This window comes from Rattus norvegicus, chromosome 9 (genome assembly GCF_036323735.1).
Source record: "Rattus norvegicus strain BN/NHsdMcwi chromosome 9, GRCr8, whole genome shotgun sequence".
NCBI classification, from domain to species: domain Eukaryota; kingdom Metazoa; phylum Chordata; class Mammalia; order Rodentia; family Muridae; genus Rattus; species Rattus norvegicus.
Window position 1 is genome coordinate 118,704,107 of NC_086027.1, and position 19,389 is coordinate 118,723,495.

The following is a 19,389-nucleotide window of genomic DNA, read 5'->3' on the forward strand; positions in this document are numbered from 1 at the left end:
TTAACCAAGCAAGTGAAAGATCTATATGATAAGAGCTTCAAGTCTCTGAAGAAGGAAATTGAAGATCTCAGAAGGTGGAAAGATCTCCCATGCTCATAGATTGGCAGGATTAATATAGTAAAAAATGGCCATTTTGCTAAAAGCAATCTACACATTCAAAGCAATCCACATCAAAATACCAACTCAATTAGTCCTAGAGTTAGAAAGAGCAATTTGCAAATTCATCTGGAATAACAAAAAACCCAGGATAGCTAAAACTATCCTCAACAGTAAACGAACTTCCGGGGGAATCACTATCCCTGAACTCAAGCAGTATTACAGAGCAATAGTGATAAAAACTATATGGTATTGGTACAGAGACAGGCAGATAGATCATTGGAATAGAATTGAAGACCCAGAAATGAACCCACACACCTATGGTCACTTGATCTTTAACAAAGGAGCTAAAACTATCCAGTAGAAAGAAGATAGCATTTTCAACAAATGGTGGTGTTGCAACTGGAGGTCATAGAAGAATGCAAATCGACCCATTCTTATCACCCTGTATAAAGCTTAAGTCCAAGCAGACTTAAGTTATGTGGACCTCCTCATAAAACCAGATACACTCAAACTGATAAAAGAAAAAGTGTGGAAGAGCTTGGAACACATGCTTTAAGATCAAGAATCAACAAATGGGACCTCGTAAAACTGCAAAGCTTCTGCAAGGCAAAGGACATTGCCATTAAGACAAAACGTCAACTAACAGATTGGGAAAAGATCTTTACCAATCCTACAACTGATAGAGGGCTTATATCCAAAATATACAAAGAACTCACAAAGTTAGACTGCAGGGAGACAAATAACCCTATTAAAACGTGGGGTTCCGAGCTAAACCAAGAATTCTCATGTGAGGAATATTGAATGACTGAGAAGCACCTAAAGAAATGTTCAACATCTTTAGTCATAAGGGGAATGCAAATCAAAACAACCCTGAGATTTCACCTCACACCCGTCAGAATGGCTAAGATCAAAAACTCAGGTGACAACAGATGCTGTCGAGGATGTGGAGAAAAAGGAACACTCCTCCATTGTTGGTGGGATTGCAGACTGGTACAACCACTCTGGAAATCAGTTTGGAGGTTCCTCAGAAAATTGTGCATTCCACTACCTGAGGACCCAGGTATACCAATCCTGGGCATATACCCAAATGATGCTCTAACATATAATAAGGACACAAGCTCCACTATGTTCATAGCAGCCTTATTTATAATAGCCAGAAGCTGAAAAGGACCCAGATGCCCTTCAACAGAGGAATGGATACAAAAAATGTGGTATATCCACACAATTGAGTACTACTCAGCTATCAAAAACAATGACTTCATGAAATTCATAGGCAAATGGAATGAACTAGAAATTCTCATCCTAAGTGAGGTAACCCAATCACAAAAAACCATACATAGTATGCACTCACTGATAAGTGGATATTAGCCCAAAAGTTCAAAATACCCAAGATATAATCCACAGACCACATGACGCTCAAGTAGAAAGACAACCAAAGTGCATGTGCTTCGGTCCTTCATAAAAGGGGAAACAAAAATACTCATAGGAGGAAATATGGAGACAAAGTTTGGAGCAGAGACTGAAGGAACAGCCAATCAGAGCCTGCTCCACCTGGAGATACAGCCACCAAACCTAGACAATGTTGCTGATGCCAAGAAGTGCATGCTGACAGGAGCCTGATATTGTTGTCTCCAGCTAGAGCATGACAAATACAGAGGAGAATGCTAGCAGCCAACCATTGAACTGAGAGGGGATCGCCATTGGAGAAATTAGAAAAAGGATTGAAAGAGCTGAAGGGACTTGCAACCCCATAAGAACAACAATACCAACCAACCAGAGCTCCCAGGACTAAACCACCGCCCAGAGATTACACATGGACTGAGCCATGGCTCCAGCTGCATATGTAGCAGATGGACATGATGGGAGGAGAAGCCCTCGGTCCTGGACCCGACAGTGTGAGAGGGATGTCAGGGCAGGGAGGAGGGAAGGGGTGGGTGTTTGGGGAGGGGGAACACCCTCATAGAAGAAGGTTGGAGATGTGATAGGGAGTTTATGGATGGGAAACTGGGAAAGGGGGATAACACTTGAAATGTAAAATAAAAAGAAACCCAAAAATTAAATAAAGTTAAAGACCCCCCAAAAAAACCTGAAAAAAAAAAAGAAAAATAAAGCAAAACTTAAAAAACCAGAAACCCTAACTAACACCAAAGCCTACACACACATGGATGTCTGTTATGCAAAAGTTAAAGACGTTACAAGGGTGAACCCTCCTCCTGTAAAGATGCTAAGGGCTGCTGAGCCTAGCGGCCTTCAAAGCTGCTAACAACAAACAACTGTTCCTTCAAAAATCTTTAAGCCAAACCCATTATGTCTTTGGCTCTAAAACCTCTATCTAGTAGTGTTCTCTAACCAGCAGGTTGGCAACCCTTGTGAGCCTCATGTTAGACATCCTGCATGCCAGATGTTTACATTATGATTCATAACAGTAGCAACATTACAGTTATGAGGCTACAATGAAATAATCTTATGGTTGGGAGGTGGTCATCATGACATGAGGAATTTTATTAAAGGGTTGCAGCCTTAGGAAGGGTGAGAACTACTGCTATAACACAATGATGTGGTCTTTAAATAAAAGAGTATTTTTCTTTGAGATAGGTTTTACAGTCTGTCCTAGGCTGGCCTAGAACTCAGTATGTTGTGCATGTTAGCCTTGTATTCACACCGTCCTCAGGAACTGAAATTTAAAATGTCAGCCACTGTAAGCAGCTGAGAAATAGTTTTTTTTTTACAGAAGTGAACAGGCCAAGGTTATTCAGTCTTTAATCCCATGTCATTGCTTTCATCATTATCAGGAAAATGTAGACATGATCACACATTCATTAGAAGAGACATGAGGAAGTTAGCCAATTACAAGGAAAAGCACAAGACCCTGAAACAGACTCTTCTTTCACTCATGGCTCTTAGAAGAAATCAACTCTTCTGACTGCCCTGAATATGGACTTCTAAGCCAACGGATATGATATAAAAATTTCAATTATATATGCAAGTTAATAGCTTTTCTAGTATATGTGCTGCCGAAGCGAGCACAAGTTATAGCTTTTCTAATGAGAGACTGTCCCTTTTCAGTTTTAGATACCATATTCATCTCATTTTAATTTGTCTCAATTTTATGGTAAGTTTTGCATTGGTTTTCACAAGGCCAGTCATTTGTTTATATATCATCTAATGGAATGACATTTTTTCTTTCTTTTGAGACAGAGTCTTATTAAGTAACTCAGGCTGGCCTGAAACTCCAGATCTCTTCCTACCTCACAAGTATGCACTATAAGCCTGACTAATGGAATTTTATACACACCACATGCACATGCGTATACATGCACGCATGCGTGCACGTGCACAAACACACACACGCTCTGCTACATTAAAACTTAAAAATTCTATAATTAGAAGCTACAAATTTTAAAAGAAATAAAGGACATATGATAGCTCTATTTCTAATTTTCTGAGGAAGTTTCAAACTAGCTTCCATAATGGCTGTATCAATTTGTACTCCCATCGACAGTAAATCAAAGTTCTCTTTCTCTACATTTTCTTCTTTCTCCATATTATGTGCCAGACTTCCTATGATGGCCATTCTGACTGGGGTTAAGTCGTATCTCACAACAGCTTTAATTTGTATTATTCTAGTCCCTAGGGATGTTGAGTCCTTATTTAAAAATGGTTATTGGTCATGTGTCTATTCAATTCTTTAGCCCATTTGTTGACTGGCAGTTTTAGTCCCTTGGTATTTATTTTATTTATGCAGTTCTTTATAAATTCTGGGTACTATCGTCCTCTCGACTGAAAGCCCAGCTACTTCTCTCCTGGGTATATGCACAGAGACCTACACAGAACAATTTTTATACCCACACCCTGAATTTTCTGCAGCTCAACTCACTGTAGCAAGGATATAGGGACAACTTAGTTGTGTATCAAAAGATGAATGGATAAAAAAATCTGGCATACTACCAAGCTTTTTTTTTTTTTTTGGTTCTTTTTTTCGGAGCTGGGGACCGAACCCAGGGCCTTGCGCTTCCTAGGTAAGCGCTCTACCACTGAGCTAAATCCCCAGCCCCACTACCAAGCTTTAAAAAAAAATGAAATCACAAAATTTGCAAGAAAATGGGTAGTCTTAGAAAGAATCTCAAATATTAAGAAAGGTCACCCAAAAAATAAAAGAACCTCACGTTCTCCCTCACAATGGTCATGTGAGCACAGCACACAACAGAACAGAGGGCAGTGTGCACAGCAGCACACCTGAGAGTGCAGGTGTGAGATCCAAAGCTGAGCTCTAGTCCTCCGAGAGGCTCTTCTAACTTTGAGGAGTTCACTGAGATGCAGACTGTGGGTCTGGTAAATGACCACTTATGTGGCTATGTTGATCTGTCTGTGTGGCGTTTTTAGGTCTCTGTTTTTTAAAATAAAGTGATTTAAAAGAATAAATAAAGTACATACCTCTTTTCTATAATGATTGGCTGCATCTAGGTTATCCAAAATAATGGTGTCTCCTAACAGCATACCAAAAACTAAAAACATCAAAATATAAAAAATTAAATATTCATAAAAGTAGCATTTATAAGAACAAAAAATTTCAGTTAATAAATAATAGATTTATATCAGAAATGTAATAGTTGAGCAAAATGAAAATTAGCACAGTATCTTTTACCTGTTTCACAATGTTCAATATTATCTGGGAATGTTAACAAATCTCGGGCAAAGACTGGATCACCAAAGGGCTTAAAATGTAATTTACCATTTCGGAAATGAGGTAGAGGTCTACAATAAAAAACAAAAGAGAGGTACTAAACAAGGCATAATATTTAAATGAAAAAAATACACTTAGAAAACCATAGTAAATGTATGTACATTACGTAATCACATATTCTGCCCTAGAAATGAAGATTTGCCATATAAAGTATCTGCTTTAGTAACTCCTGAGATTCTGGCAAACAGCACATGCTACACACTACAGTTGATTCTTACGTGCTTCTCTCTCCCTCTGAATACTCGTTCTTAAGTCTGTGTGTGTGCACCTTTAATCTCAGCACTCGAGAGCTTCAGGACAGCCAGGGCTACATAGAAAAGAAGTGAAATACTCCTTCCCCAAAAAGGGAGTGTAAGGGCACTGAACACAAATAGAGCCAACATTCTAGGGCAAATTTTGCTTGCAGACATCTTGCCTACATTACATTTTAGTATTTTTATAGCTATTTTGAGAATTTAATACATGCGTATTCACCTCTTATCATTTCCCCAATTCCTCTCAGATCTACGTCCCTGTCTACCTCCTCTTTTATCTTTTTCTTTTTTATAAATAGTGAGTCCAATTTGTGCTGCCCATTTGTTCATGGGTGTGGGGCTATCCAATGGAGCATGTTAACTAGCCAGGGCCCACACCCTTCAAGCACAGACTCCTCCTTTCAGGAGCCATTGTTAACAGCTCCTTAGTCAGAGGCCAGTGCTTCTAAGTTCCTTCTTCTCGCATGCTACACATGGACTGGCTGGACCTTTATCCTGTGCAGTTCTTATGTATGAGTCCAGCAGTTCTCAGGATGTGTGTGTGTGTGTAGATCAGAGGACGAGGTCCGCTATTTTCCTCAATTACTCATTTTAGTTTTGAGCAGGATCTCCTATTGAACCTGGAACCCTCAAGGGATCCTCCTGTCTGCCTCACCAGCAATGGCATTACAGAGGAGCGACAAGTCTGGTTTTCATGTGGGTGTTGGCAGTCTGAACTCCGTTCTTTTTGATAGACAAGAAGCACTTTATTGACTGAGTCACCTCTCTAGCAGCTACCCCTACTATGCCCACAAACTCCACTGGGTCTTCAGAAATTATGAAGACATAGGCCGCCTTCCTAAATGGAAATGTTTTCTCATAAAAACTATCACCTTTGGTAAAGTGCATATGGTACAAGTATGAAAGCCTAGGTGTGGCATGAATCTATAATTCCAGTATTGGTGATGTGGCAATAGTTGGATCTTTGGAGCTCATCAGTTAGCCAATCTAGCAGACGTATTCAGAAATACCAAAGTCAGTGAGACCTCTGGCCTGCACACAGATGTGCATCTGCATGTATGTGCACACAGACACACAGACACACACACACACACACACACACACACACACACACACACACACACACACCTTATTTAGACAGTTGTTTTGATGTGTTGGATAGCTTATGCTCCTAAAACAAGTACTAATTAACAGCAGAAGGGCAGGTAACGGCCTGTAATATTATAACTTAGGACGGAAGGAAAGCAGGAACTCAAACACAAGTTTGTTAAGTCAATAAGATCACCGTGACCTCTCGAGAAGGTAGAATAACTTGTATTCAGCTTGTATGAGGCCATGGGTTTGATCCCCAGCACTGCAAAACAACAAACTAGACAAGTACCACTTCCATTTTGTTCTCTAACCTTTTCCAATCTGGAAGAGTTTTCCTGTAGATAGAATCGAGGGGCAACACTTGCTGGCGACCTTGAGTCTCATCGTAGATGCAGCGAGCAGCATCGGTGGTCAGGGTAACCACACAGTCCATGTCACTTGCTAGATGCCAAGAAATAACCATGGCGGCTCGGTCATCTTCAATCTGTGCTAGATGTGCAATCTAAAGCCGATTTTAATAAAAACACACAGAAATTTTTAAAAAAATGGAAAAATTTGTCGGCTAATTAAACAAACTTATTGCACACTTAATGTCTACAATAGGGAAGGTCTTGGTCATCATGAAGTATACTTAAAGATACGCAATAAAACAAGTTTCAAGGTTAAGCATATATTTAAAATACCTTTACAAATAAGAATCATTGTTTCATTGGGAATTAGAATATATTATTTTCTTACAAATACTTGCCTATGGTCACAAGCATTCTTGCTTCAAGCCTGCTACCACTGGGATATACTTCTAAAATCTCTGTGCTGTGCTAGTACAATTAGGTCTGTATCTGATCTGGAAACACAAAACTGCCTAGAAATAAGGATTTTTATTCCACTACAGACATATCATAATATGTACTCTACTTTTCTAATTCATAATAGACTAATGGGAAGAATTAATTAAGACGGAGATGAAGACAGGGGGTGTAGCTCAGTAGTAAAGTGCTGCCTAGGATATGGGAAGCCCTGGACTCAGTCCTCAGAACTGTGCAGTGAGTGCAGGAGAGAGAAAAGACATAGTCTAAACAACGCAAAGTAACAATATGTACTGTTTCTTAAAAAGCTTAAAACACAAACCTTTCCCAAAATATCTCCACTGCGTTTAGTGTAGTTTGGAAGAGTACACAATCTTCTGGGCCTCTTTTTAAGCTCATTCTGTTCTGCTATCTTTTTTTCCAAAAGTGCTTCAATGTGAGGTATCTGTAATCAATAAGGAAAATTTATCTACAAGGCCAATTGTTTTTGTAACAGGCAACCAAGGAAAAATCAGTAATTTGGAGTACTTGAGAAAGTTATTCAGATAGGCACTACTTGATAGAAAGCTCTCAATGTACATCTACTACACAGACATATATTCCATGGACTCTGGGCCATGAAACCAGACCATGGCAAGCTACACCTGTACTCTCATCACTGAGCTACACTCCCAAAGACAGAGAGCCTTCTTCTGTGGAGGGAATACTTGGGGCCTTACTAGGCTCTTACACATCTTAAACTCATACTCTACACTGAGCTCTTTGTTCAGTGCTTTAAAAAAAATTCTTAGTCACAAAATATACTGCCTAGCCAGATCCATCGGTATCCGCTGGTAATCTGTGCCTTCACACGGTTGAGGAATGAAGAATTTGAATCACGTAGCAAGATTCTATCTACCAAAAAGCAAAAAACAAAAACACGGCAAAGGGGTTGGGGATTTAGCTCAGCGGTAGAGCGCTTGCCTAGCGAGCACAAGGCCCTGGGTTTGGTCCCCAGCTCTGGGGGGAAAAAAAAGAAGAAGAAAAAAAAAAAAAACACGGCAAAGCAAAAGATAAAAATAAACACACTGTGTGGCTATCTTCTATTTAAAATTATATCACAGAGGGGGAAGGGGGAAGGGGGAAAGGACAAAAATTTTAAAAAAATTCTATCACAAACACAAAAGAATATAAGCTAAAAAGTCTCTATACTTAAAAACATATTGTGGGGCTGAAGAGATGGCATGGCAATGAAGAGAATTTACTATTCTTACAGAGGATCAGGGTTCAGTTTCTAGCATCTATATGGTGGCTCTCAACCAATTCAAGGCCCCAGTCCCAGGTGTTCCAATCTGTATGCAGGCAAAACATTCACATGCATGAAATAACTACATCACGAAATCGAACATAGTGTGTGCATTATGTGCATGCCATGGTACACGTGTGGTCAGAGGAGAAATGCTTGCCCCTAAGCCAAATCCACATGAAGATGGAGGCTGTTCTGACTTGCACATGTATGCACATGTATGCACATGTATGCCACGGCACTGTGCAACCATGCACATGTGGATATATGTACACACACACACCATAAAGGTAAAAACAGCAGTGGCTGTAGAATTCCTAATAAAAGGAGTTAAATTTAATAAAAAATGTAATGAACACTGGGGAGTTGCACCTGTTGTGTTGCAGGAATATCAATATTGTGTGCTTTTAGTTCATTTCGTAGCTGGGTCTCTTTAAATTTTGCTTCTTCAGCTTGGCCTAAAATAAAAAAAAAATTACACGCATTTTTTTTCCGTTTCTTTTCTTTCTTTTTTTTTTTTTTTTCCGGAGCTGGGGACTGAACCCAGGGCCTTGTGCTTGCTAGGCAAGCGCTCTACCACTGAGCTAAATCCCCAACCCCCTTATTATGTTTTAATAGTCCTTAAAACATAGCTTTTGAAAAAAAAATTCAACTACTTTTTTTCTTTTAATGTTAAAATGAAAACTGACAAGTATTAACTGCCAAGTAAGCTGTAAGTCCCAAGGTTCAATGATACATTAAAAAGAGAAACAAAAGTTAATATAGTGGGATACAGTTATAGAAATATGTAACATAGGGATTATTACATGGTTCTTAGTTAATTGTTCAAAATTTGAACTATAATATATTTTGGTCCCGTCCCCGTCCCCCCTCCCCCCTCCCCCCCCCCCGCCCTGAGCTGAGGACTGAACCCAGGGCCTTGAGCTTACCAGGCAAGTGCCCTACCACTGAGCTAAATCCCCAACCCCATTGAACTATATTATACAATGTCTAAATATATTTTAAATTTCATTTTATATGTATGAGTGTTTTGTCTGCATGCCTGTATGTGCATTACTTGTGTGTTTGGTGCCTGTAGAGGCCAAAAGAGGGTGCTGGATCTCCAGGACCTGGATTTACAGATGACTGAGTAGCTATGTGGTTCCTGGGAACTGACCCTGGTTTATCTGGAAGATCAGCTGGTGCTCCTAATCCCTGAAGCATGTCTCCAGGCCCTATATATTTTAAACTCTGTAACTAAACTACCAAGCCATAAAACTAAGATGGAGGGATGGTCCAGTAGCTAAGAGCACTGACTTCTCTTACAGAGGACCTGGGCTCAATTCCCAGTACTCACAGGACAGCTCACAACTGCCTGTACAATGGGCATGGGGTGGGACATCCTCTTCTAGCCTCCGTGGACACCTAGTAAAGACATATAAGCAGGCAAAATGCCTAAACGCACACAATGGAATGAACATTTTGCTGTGTGATGGCAGCAGATGCCTTCAATCCTAGCAGCACCCTAGAACAGGGGCAGGCAGATCTGAGTGGGAGGCCAGCCTGGTCTACAGAATAAGTTCCAGGATAGCCAGGGCCACCCTTTCTTGAGAAGAAAAACAAAGTATAAAACTAAAACAAGTTAAAACTCAGTAAAAAACATTTGGGGGCTGGAGCGATGGCTCAGCAGTTAGGAGCACTGACTGATCTTCCAGAGGTCCTGAGTTCAATTCCCAGCAACCATATGATGCCTCACAACCATCTGTAATGAGATCTGATGCCCTCTTCTGGTGTGACAGTGACAGTATAGTCACATATATAAAATAAATAAATCTAAAAAAAAAAAGAAAAAAGAAAAAACAATAACAACAAAAAACAACTGAAAAATGAAAAACAGGTAACAGCACAACTTATTTTAATTGCATATGAAAATCATTTAAAAGATGGCAAACATGTTCTGGACTAACTGAAGAGTAAATACTTTATTTTTAGTACTTGTAGACCCACATGCTACTGTGATATATAAAACACAGAGTTCTCATCATTAAAACTAAAACTTAAATTACCTATCATCCCTCCACAGTGATATCTTTTGCCAGAAGCTGGAACCAGATGAGTTAGCAATCAATATTATCAAAAGCCTTAAATTCTCCACAGGTCCACACTTCTAGAGGAAAAGTCGCAACTTTTATAATCTGTAAGTCTGCTACAAGCTTAAGTAAGGAGAACTTTGTGTTAAAGCTTCCACACAACCAGTAACAAGCTGTTCTAACCACTTCACTTCTTTTTTTTTTTTTTCCGGAGCTGAGGACTGAACCCAGGGCCTTGCGCTTGCTAGGCAAGCACCCTACCACTGAGCTAAATCCCCAACCCCACTTCACTTCTATTTCAAGAAAGCAGTCAGGTGGTCTCCACCTTTGTCTCACTGCTCCTCACAGCCTGCCGCTGCATTACCTTTGAGTACAAGGTGACTTACATTTCATTTCATCCAGAAGCTGCTTGTTGGCATCAAAGAGACTTCTGTACATAGTGATGGACTTAGATAGCTCATCCTTTTCCTTCGTAAGCGCTGCCATTTGTTGCTGCTTTTTAACATCTGGAAAATATTTCCATGTGATTTAAACAGCTTATAAAGTGGCTTTCCTATGTTACATGCCATGACATGATGCACATGAAAAGCATTGCAAGGTCATCTACAGAACCACTAATAGCAGAGTAGAACAATCTAGTCTCCTGAAGGCTTACCATTGTAAAACATAAATGGCAGGCTATAGGATTCTAATGTTGATGATAAAGTTGACAGCCGAGGCTCAAAGATAATAAAATATTCAGTACTATCCCTTCCAGGACTATTTTCTGCCAGCACTAGAGTCTGTGTAAGTAAAAAAGGAATGAGAAAAATAAGATTTAAAAAAAAAAGAGACATCCCAATGTTACACATGTTGTCATACGGCTACCAAACAAGCAGTAAAATTGTCCACGAGAAACACTGCTGACTCTTCAGATTTACTAAACCATCAAAACAACCATGCAAGACATTAGTTGGAGACCCAAATGATGTAATGAGTACAACTTAGCAAAAACTACATACAATGGAAAATTATAAGGAAGTGTTGAATTTCCCATCACCCTATCTTTATCAATGGCTATTTCTACCTCAACTTGCAAAATTATTTTGATTCAAACCTTCAGGCTGAAGCAGCATAAAACTCGCTAATGAAGTAAAAGTTAAAAAAAAACATTCACAAAGAAATTCTCAGAGCACAAAGCTGGGTTTAAGTTACAGCTGTCACCATGGGAGGCCAGTCCCAGGGGACAGAACAAGAGGCCCTGATAATAATAAAGACCTGTTTTTAAACTTTTATTTTTTTCTTCATTTCACAAAAATATACCTGAGCTCACGGCCAAAGCATATAATTAGCAACTGATGCAATTACAGATATTTTAATTCAAATATATTTTCAGTTCTGAAGAACACAATATAATACAATAAAAAAAGAAAAACCAAAAAATCCTAAATTGATTTATTCAGGAATGTAAGTACATATAAAACCTTTCTACTAAAAAAGTAACATCAGTTTAACCTTGGTTACACTTGATTTGTTGATGACAATTCATGAAATGTTACCGATTTATACTGATAAACCACACTATAGTGATGTCTTTGAGTGCCAAACACTTAGCTTGAAATTTTAACAATTGAGAAATAGGAAACAAGTATATCACTAATTGTTTCCTTGAAAATTAGTTTTCTAGGATAATGAGAAATATGGCTAATTAAAAGCTTATTTTACTAGATATCAAATGTCCCTTAAAAAGGGAGAAGAGGCTCTATCAGTTTATCTTTCCATTAACAATGTATAAAAATACCAATTCCCCTGGTGAGGATCAGCATTTCACCCTAATAATTATTGCTTTAACTAGCTGCTCTTTAAGCATCACCAAATTAATGCTTTTTGTTTTTAATGGCCATTTATTCTTTTAAATTCGAGGCATTAATTTTCTTCATTTTTATACTAGATTGCCAAAAATCATCAACAGTTACTTCTTTTAATTCTGTTTATTACATCCTCATTATAGATCTTAATATGTAATAGTTAAATAAACTGTATGAAAATGAATTTGCCATGAGATGGACCTGTGCATATCGGAATGAAAATGAGACTGTTTTTTAGAAGATTTCAAATCATGTAGGCAAATAATACAGACTATAAAATGATACAACCTATGACCCTGATACATCACAATGTCAGACTATGACAAAGAACAAAGCCTAGGTAGAACCTTACACACAGATACCAGCTGCATTCTGGTTGGTGTTTCATACACATTCTTGAAAATGCTGGCTCAGCAGTAAAGGATGACGACTCAGTGCTCAGCTCCTAGCACTCAGCCACCAAGAGACAAATAGCACCTGAGACATAAGTATGAACTGTCGCCCTTTCTCTCGATCATTTAGCAATGACATGTGGAAGCCAAGCCAGACAAGGCTCTCTTGTTTATTCAGTGGAACAGGAAGAACCTCTGGTGGTCAGGGGGAATTCATACACAACAAGTTGAGGTTGTATGCAGCTGCTGGGAAATAACTACAGTTCTGATTAAACTTTAGGCAGAGCCATTTTAAATGCATACAGGGGAGGGGGAGGGAGAGGGAGGCTCAAGTTCAGAAAAAGGAGCTAACTACTCTTCCAACACAGTCCCCGTTTGCATGTTAAACCAGCTTACCTCCTCTAAGAAACAGGTGAGGGACTGTTATTACCTCATTTTATCATTGTGTAGGAGAAACTTATCTTATTTTCTACTATAAAAAAAACAACTACGAAGAGTTGACAACAGGGGCAAATGGCAAGCCCTCAATATGAAGAGAGTCAGAGGTGATATGGTGGACAGGCTGAAAGGAGCGGCCTCTACTCAAGCACCACAAGGGCTACCCTAAAAGAGTTCTTCAAGGTGATGCCAACTCTTTAAGCTTCTCCAAATTACAGCTGTAGATCTTTATATAAAAACTACACACTTTTAAATGTTAACATTTCAGTTAATGAAACCATTTGGTTATTCACTGTCCAATAGATCAACAAGTCTTTAGGATATACAGATACATATGGAAGACTCCCAGATTACAATACTGAAGTACTAAAACAATGTAATATTTAAAATGGGTTACATACAAGGATGAGGGACAACAACAACAACAGAAAAAAAAAAGAAAAAAAGAAAAAGTACTATTGGTATTTACAACTATTCAATAAAGATTCTAAAAAAAATCAATGAATCGGAAAAAGGATCAAAATAAGACTTTTTGTCTGTTTAAAGATTTAAGAAATAATGTTAAATTATATTAAATTATGTATACGTAGGTGTGTGTGCCTCCATGTGGCTATGTGCACTGGAGTGAAGCTCCTAAAGACAACAGAGGCATTGGATCCCTTGGAATTGGAGTTTAGGTAGTTGTGACCTGGGAATTGAGCCTTGGTCCTCTGGAGGACCAGTAGTAAGAAGTACTCTTAACTGCTTAGCCATCTCTTCAGTCAAAAATTTAAAAAAACAAAAGAAAACAAAACTGGAGCATTGTGAATACATGTGCTAACAATGTAACATAAATAAATAAATAATCTATGAAGAAAACAAATACTTAAAACTAACACTGTCCAATCTGCTCACTGCTCAGGACCAAAGCTAGGGCCTCACACTTGAGTGCTCTAACAATGAGCTACAACCCCGGCTATTCCCAGCTCATTTAAAACTTAATTTTGATAAAGAATCCTAATTTTGATAGAGAATCAAGCCCAAGGATGTCTTGAACCTTAATCTGTATCAGACAAACCCAACCCTCTTGCCTCAGCACACTGACACTGGGCCAGAGACACAAGCCTATGCCACCAAAAATTAAGTTAAATTGTAAATCTGACTAGAATCTGTAAAAACGTTCATATCCAATGATGCATGTAAGAAGCACTTGGTATGATGATCCCAGGATGCAGGACGACAGGAAGTTTAAGGTCATCCTGGAAAACATTACACAGTTTCTACCGAAAGATTACACAATTTTAGTAGAAACATAAATTGAAAAATACAATAATGATAAAGCATTTAAAATATGTGTATTGTTTTATGGCCAAGGACTTCTCTTTCTAGTAATCTGGGAAGTCGATCAGTAAATCCGTAATATCTACTTCTCTATCTACACACCAACTATCCTAAAAACAAACTCTGAAGAAAACTGAAACATTTCTGATTAAAAAAAATTTTTTTGGAAAGGAAATAAATTTGTACCAAGGACTGATGAAAATAAGTGTAGTCACTTTATTAATGATACAGGCTTTTATTTAAGAAAGAAATGTATCACAATAAGCTAAATAAAAGTTCTTGCAAAAGCTATGTCCTATAGTGTTAAAAAGAGAAGTTCCGTAACCTCAAAACTTCATAGTCTCCATCCTATAGCATCCTACAGTATCCTACAGTAAAAGCACTGTGCTGTGCTAGTGTGTATACTGTAATTTCAGGTGAGTCTGCACCAGAGGGCCAGTCACTTCTCTTTCTGTATGGTTAACAATATAACAATGGCTCATAGAGGTCTTTTTAGAGTACATTTTAAAAACTATTTTCATTTTAGGAAAATAACAATGATAGGTTAACAATTTATAGCCTGTATCTTGTTGTCTGTCTGTATAATGACAGTAACTTTGCAGCAAAACATTACAGAGTAGGAGAAAGCTAGGCCATCCCACCTGGGTGAGAGCTGAGTAAAGGTGGCTCTGGGTCCAATCTGTAATAGCAAAATCACAGATACTTCACCAGATTTTTAAACTTATTGCACCAGGTACAGATCATCAGAACATCTTTCTATCTGTATACAGAGACAGGTGTATTACGGATGTTGGAAAAGATCTAAAAACTTACCGTGATTTCAGCAGAACCATTCACAAAGGGAAACTCAAGCGTCCTAACCTTCCCGATAAAGAGTGGGGTATCAGTGTCCTCCTCATTAAAGCCTTTAATGGTTGCTACTACAGTGCCAACCAGATCCATTCCAGTATGATTACCATAATTATCCTTAAAATACACAACGGAAAAGAACCAATTAGCAAAACTGGTTAGAGGACAAATGAGAACATGATAGATAAATCCAAAACAAGGCAAATTCTCCATTCATTGATATCTCAAAGCGAAAATGTTTACAGATATTTTTTTCTGTATGTTTAAACTGAATGATCAATATTACTCTGTAGCCATTCTGAACCTGAATGTCAAAACAATTACTCTTGTTAAACCAGATCTGTGGTGTTTGAGGAAGGCATAGACATTACTGTAATACTGAGGCGTAGGTCTTTGACCAAGGTCCTGCTGGCAATGGAGCGAACATTAGAAACGGCTGGGGTAGCTGGCTGGGTATCAGGAACCAACTTCATAGGCTGATTAGGCAGAACATCAACTATAACCTTAAAAAAAAAAAAGCAACATTTGTATTAACAATTCCCTTCTATGAGTACTTTACTACTTCAGAGGAAAAGAAAAAAAAAGAACAGCATATATTAAATAAAAAGTTATCCTCAAAAATGTCCATTAATTTTTTAAAACAATTTAAGTTTATTTTATCCTAATTTTTCTGAAAATTATATTGCAAAAGCTGTGCTTAACTGCATTTTATTTGTAATGGATCAGTTATCTATCATCAATCACTGGTCTAAAAATATTAAATGGAAAATTCTGGAAATACATTATAAAATTTCATAACTTATTTCTATATGTCACTATAATATTTTGATTTTATTATTGTTGCTAATCTCATGTCTACCTTATTAAGCTTGATCAGACAAATCCACAGGAGAAAGCCTGGTACTGTCCCTGATTTCAGGAACCCACAGGGGTTCATCAAATGCCTCCCATGACTAGGGAAGTGACTTTTGCATCTAATAACTAATTTACCTTAAAAACAAATACTTCATTTATAGAATGAGCAAATATCATGGAGCATAAAATTAAATATACTGACCTGTTCACTGCTGAGCATATTAGTTTTATCGATCATGAAATCAAACTGAATACAGTACGCCCCCACCTTGCAAGGAATGGTTTTCTCCCTAAAACAAAGAGGTAAGAGCAGTGTTTTTTTTTTTTTTTTTTTTTTGGTTCTTTTTTTCGGAGCTGGGGACCGAACCCAGGGCCTTGTGCTTCCTAGGTAAGCGCTCTACCACTGAGCTAAATCCCCAGCCCCAAGAGCAGTGCTTTTTAACAGAGTCAATGAATGCAAAGAATTGATATTTGTTTCCTTTCATAACAAGCAAAGGAATAAGAGAATTATTGACACTGCACACACTTTCACTCATTTAATATTTATTTTAGATTTAATTATTCTATGAGTGGTTCTGCCTTCATGTTTGTATATACATACTACGTGTGTGCACCAGAAGTCATTAGAAGGTGTTAGGTCCCGAGCGCTGGGTCTGGGGTTACAGATGGTAGTGCTAGGACCCAGACTCGTGTCCCCTAAAAGAGCAGTAGATACTCTCAACTGCTGAGCCACTGCTCCAAGCCAGTATTTTATATATGTTTAACCCAGTATTTTATATATGTTTACTCCTAGGGCCCTCTTACCTCTGCATTTGTTTACACAAGACCCACAACTAAGGCTCTAGACATAGCAAAAGTAGAAATAACAGTAATATAAAGATATAAAAGTAAACACAAAAAACATAATAAATTATGTGTACTTTGGATTTTGTTTCACTTCTATATTATCAATTCCCAACTAACAGTTTTATAATTTCAAAGTTATAGGCCATCTTATAGTCCTTCCACGTGACTTTCTTTTCAGGCATTATTATTTTCTGACTTTACATAATCAAGCTGTTTATTATGATTTAATAACCAGTAAAAAAAAAACAGTGCTAATAAGATGCACTTAGTCTATTTGAACCATACTTAACCATAATGAAATATGAAAGTTATAGCAAAAATTAAGTAGTAGTGCTTCCAATTGGAAAAGAGACCACAAAACAAAACAACAACAAAACCCGCCTTCCCAGAAAAGTTATGCTAAAAAATTGCTTACAGATGTTTACAAGGTAACAGCTAAAAAGGTTAACAAAGTAGGACAGGAACCCTGAGGCCTGGGTCTCACTGTAAGACTGCATTACTTCTGGGAGCCAATTCTAAAACACAGCTAAACTAAGAAGATGGATTCCCAAGGGAAATGCAATCCACCTCTGAACTATTATCTTTATCTCTGACAAGAGAAGCAAACGTAAACCTTCTCTGGGCAAGGACTGTTATCCTCAACAGGCGAGCATCTCCATAGATATTAGCACCTAAAAGCTAAATAAAATGACAATATAAAAAAAGAAGCACATGAAGAAGCAAAGGAGCTAGACAGAAAATGAGCAGAGACAAGAGACACCCTAGGAATGTGAGGAACTCTGTACATGCAAGCTGATAACGAGTAAGATTTACAAACTAACAGAGAACAGGACTTTGAAAACACAAACAAAACCCCCCAAGAACACAGAGGAAGTGGTGCACACCTGTAGGCCTTGTTTGCTAGAGACTGAGGCAAGGGTTATCCAGAATTGAAGGCAGGACTGGGTCACTCACACACCCGCGTGCACACACACACACACCCCAGGAACATAGTAGAGGGTATGTAGAGTAGAGTGTGCCAGAATTTGGGTACATATAAGCCTGCTGGGCTCAAGATATGAGGCAATGGTTGAGCAAGTAGGAACCCAGGGTGAGCAAAAGGACATAGGACCACAGGGTATGCTAACCAAAAGCCACCGGTGAAACAAAGTTGGATAGGCAGACCAGGAGGGGCAGGGGCACCATGCTGCAAGCAAGGGCATAGACCTACTGGGATAGGCTCACAAGGTACCCCAGACACTAAGTAGAAAGGAGAGAGACCTAAACAGGGTCAAGTTAGAATGGAGTGCAGGGTGCAACACAGCATTCTGCCAGCACACAAAGGAAGCACAAAGGAAGCTAAATCTGATTGACCTGCAGAGTTTAACAGTTTTCCTTCACTTCTGAACAAAATAATACAAAGGAGAAGACCAGGAGGGAGAGAAACCACAGCATCCCACAGAGCAGAAGAAGCTAGACCATCCTCCACTGAGAAAAAAGGTTACTTGAATAAAAGAAAACCAACTCCAGATGTACAAGTCCCAATAAAGACACACAAGTAACATACAACACCAAGATAATATGCACTCTCTAAAGATGATCAATTCCACAGTAAGAGGTCCAAATGAGACAACTGAGAAGACTGAGGACTCAAGAGCATGATTATAAATACTTTCAAACATCGCAAAGAAGTCTTCAAAGCACTCCAGAAGAGTGCACACAGACAGCTGAATGAGATAAGGAACTGGATTCAGGATCTAAAAACAGAATTCAGAACAAACTGAAATGATTCTGGATATGAAAAACTAAGTCAAATAAAAAGCCCGATAGAAAGCCCATCAACAGACTGATTATGCACAGGGCAGAGGACCAGAGAAATAACTGTACAACCATGTTCACTGCTGCTGCAATCATAACAGCGAGGACACTGAACCAGTCTAGATGTCCAACAGAGTACTGTGCAGCTGGAAGTGGTGGCACATGCCTTCCCACATTCAAGAGGCAGAGGACGGTGGCTCTGAGTCTGAGGATAAATCTGCTCTATAGACTGAGATCTAGGACAACGAGGGCTAAACAAGAGAAACCCTGTCTCAAAGGGGGAAAAAAGATTGCACAGTAATGGAAAACGTCACACAGACAGACAATGGAATTTTATTCAGCTATAAAACAATTAAATGTGCTAGGAATAGGTATAGCTGGAAGGTATATTAAAGGTATTTACGAAGGTAACCCAGACCCAGAGAGATAAATATTCCACATTATGTCACATGTGGATTGCAGTCTGAATTTTTATATATATGTGTTTAACCTTGGAATATATATGTATAAAGGAAGAGCAGGAATCTAGAAAGGGGGCACGTGGGTAAGGGAGGCCTGAAGATAGGCCACAGGAGAACACAAGTGGAATGAATGGCTTCAGTGAGGAAAAGCTGTGTGGACAGGAATGAGGGAGAGTGGAGGAAGAGGCGAACAAAACTAAAATGTAAAGAAACTTACTGGCATTCCTCATAGGTT

At 38.6% G+C, this 19,389-nt stretch overlaps 1 protein-coding gene across 1 annotated transcript in view; it reads right to left on the bottom strand.

The window, feature by feature from the left end:
* Smchd1 (structural maintenance of chromosomes flexible hinge domain containing 1) overlaps positions 1 to 19,389 on the bottom strand; it is a 147,232-nt gene that overhangs the window by 14,057 nt on the left and 113,786 nt on the right. Inside the window, exons 35-44 of the mRNA XM_063267939.1 lie at positions 16,253 to 16,340; positions 15,567 to 15,698; positions 15,160 to 15,312; positions 11,005 to 11,131; positions 10,736 to 10,855; positions 8,653 to 8,738; positions 7,318 to 7,440; positions 6,501 to 6,691; positions 4,745 to 4,854; positions 4,534 to 4,604 (exon numbers count right to left, since the gene is read on the bottom strand). Of these exons, the coding sequence (XP_063124009.1) occupies positions 4,534 to 4,604; positions 4,745 to 4,854; positions 6,501 to 6,691; positions 7,318 to 7,440; positions 8,653 to 8,738; positions 10,736 to 10,855; positions 11,005 to 11,131; positions 15,160 to 15,312; positions 15,567 to 15,698; positions 16,253 to 16,340 (1,201 nt within the window). The remainder of the gene's footprint in view (positions 1 to 4,533; positions 4,605 to 4,744; positions 4,855 to 6,500; positions 6,692 to 7,317; positions 7,441 to 8,652; positions 8,739 to 10,735; positions 10,856 to 11,004; positions 11,132 to 15,159; positions 15,313 to 15,566; positions 15,699 to 16,252; positions 16,341 to 19,389) is intronic.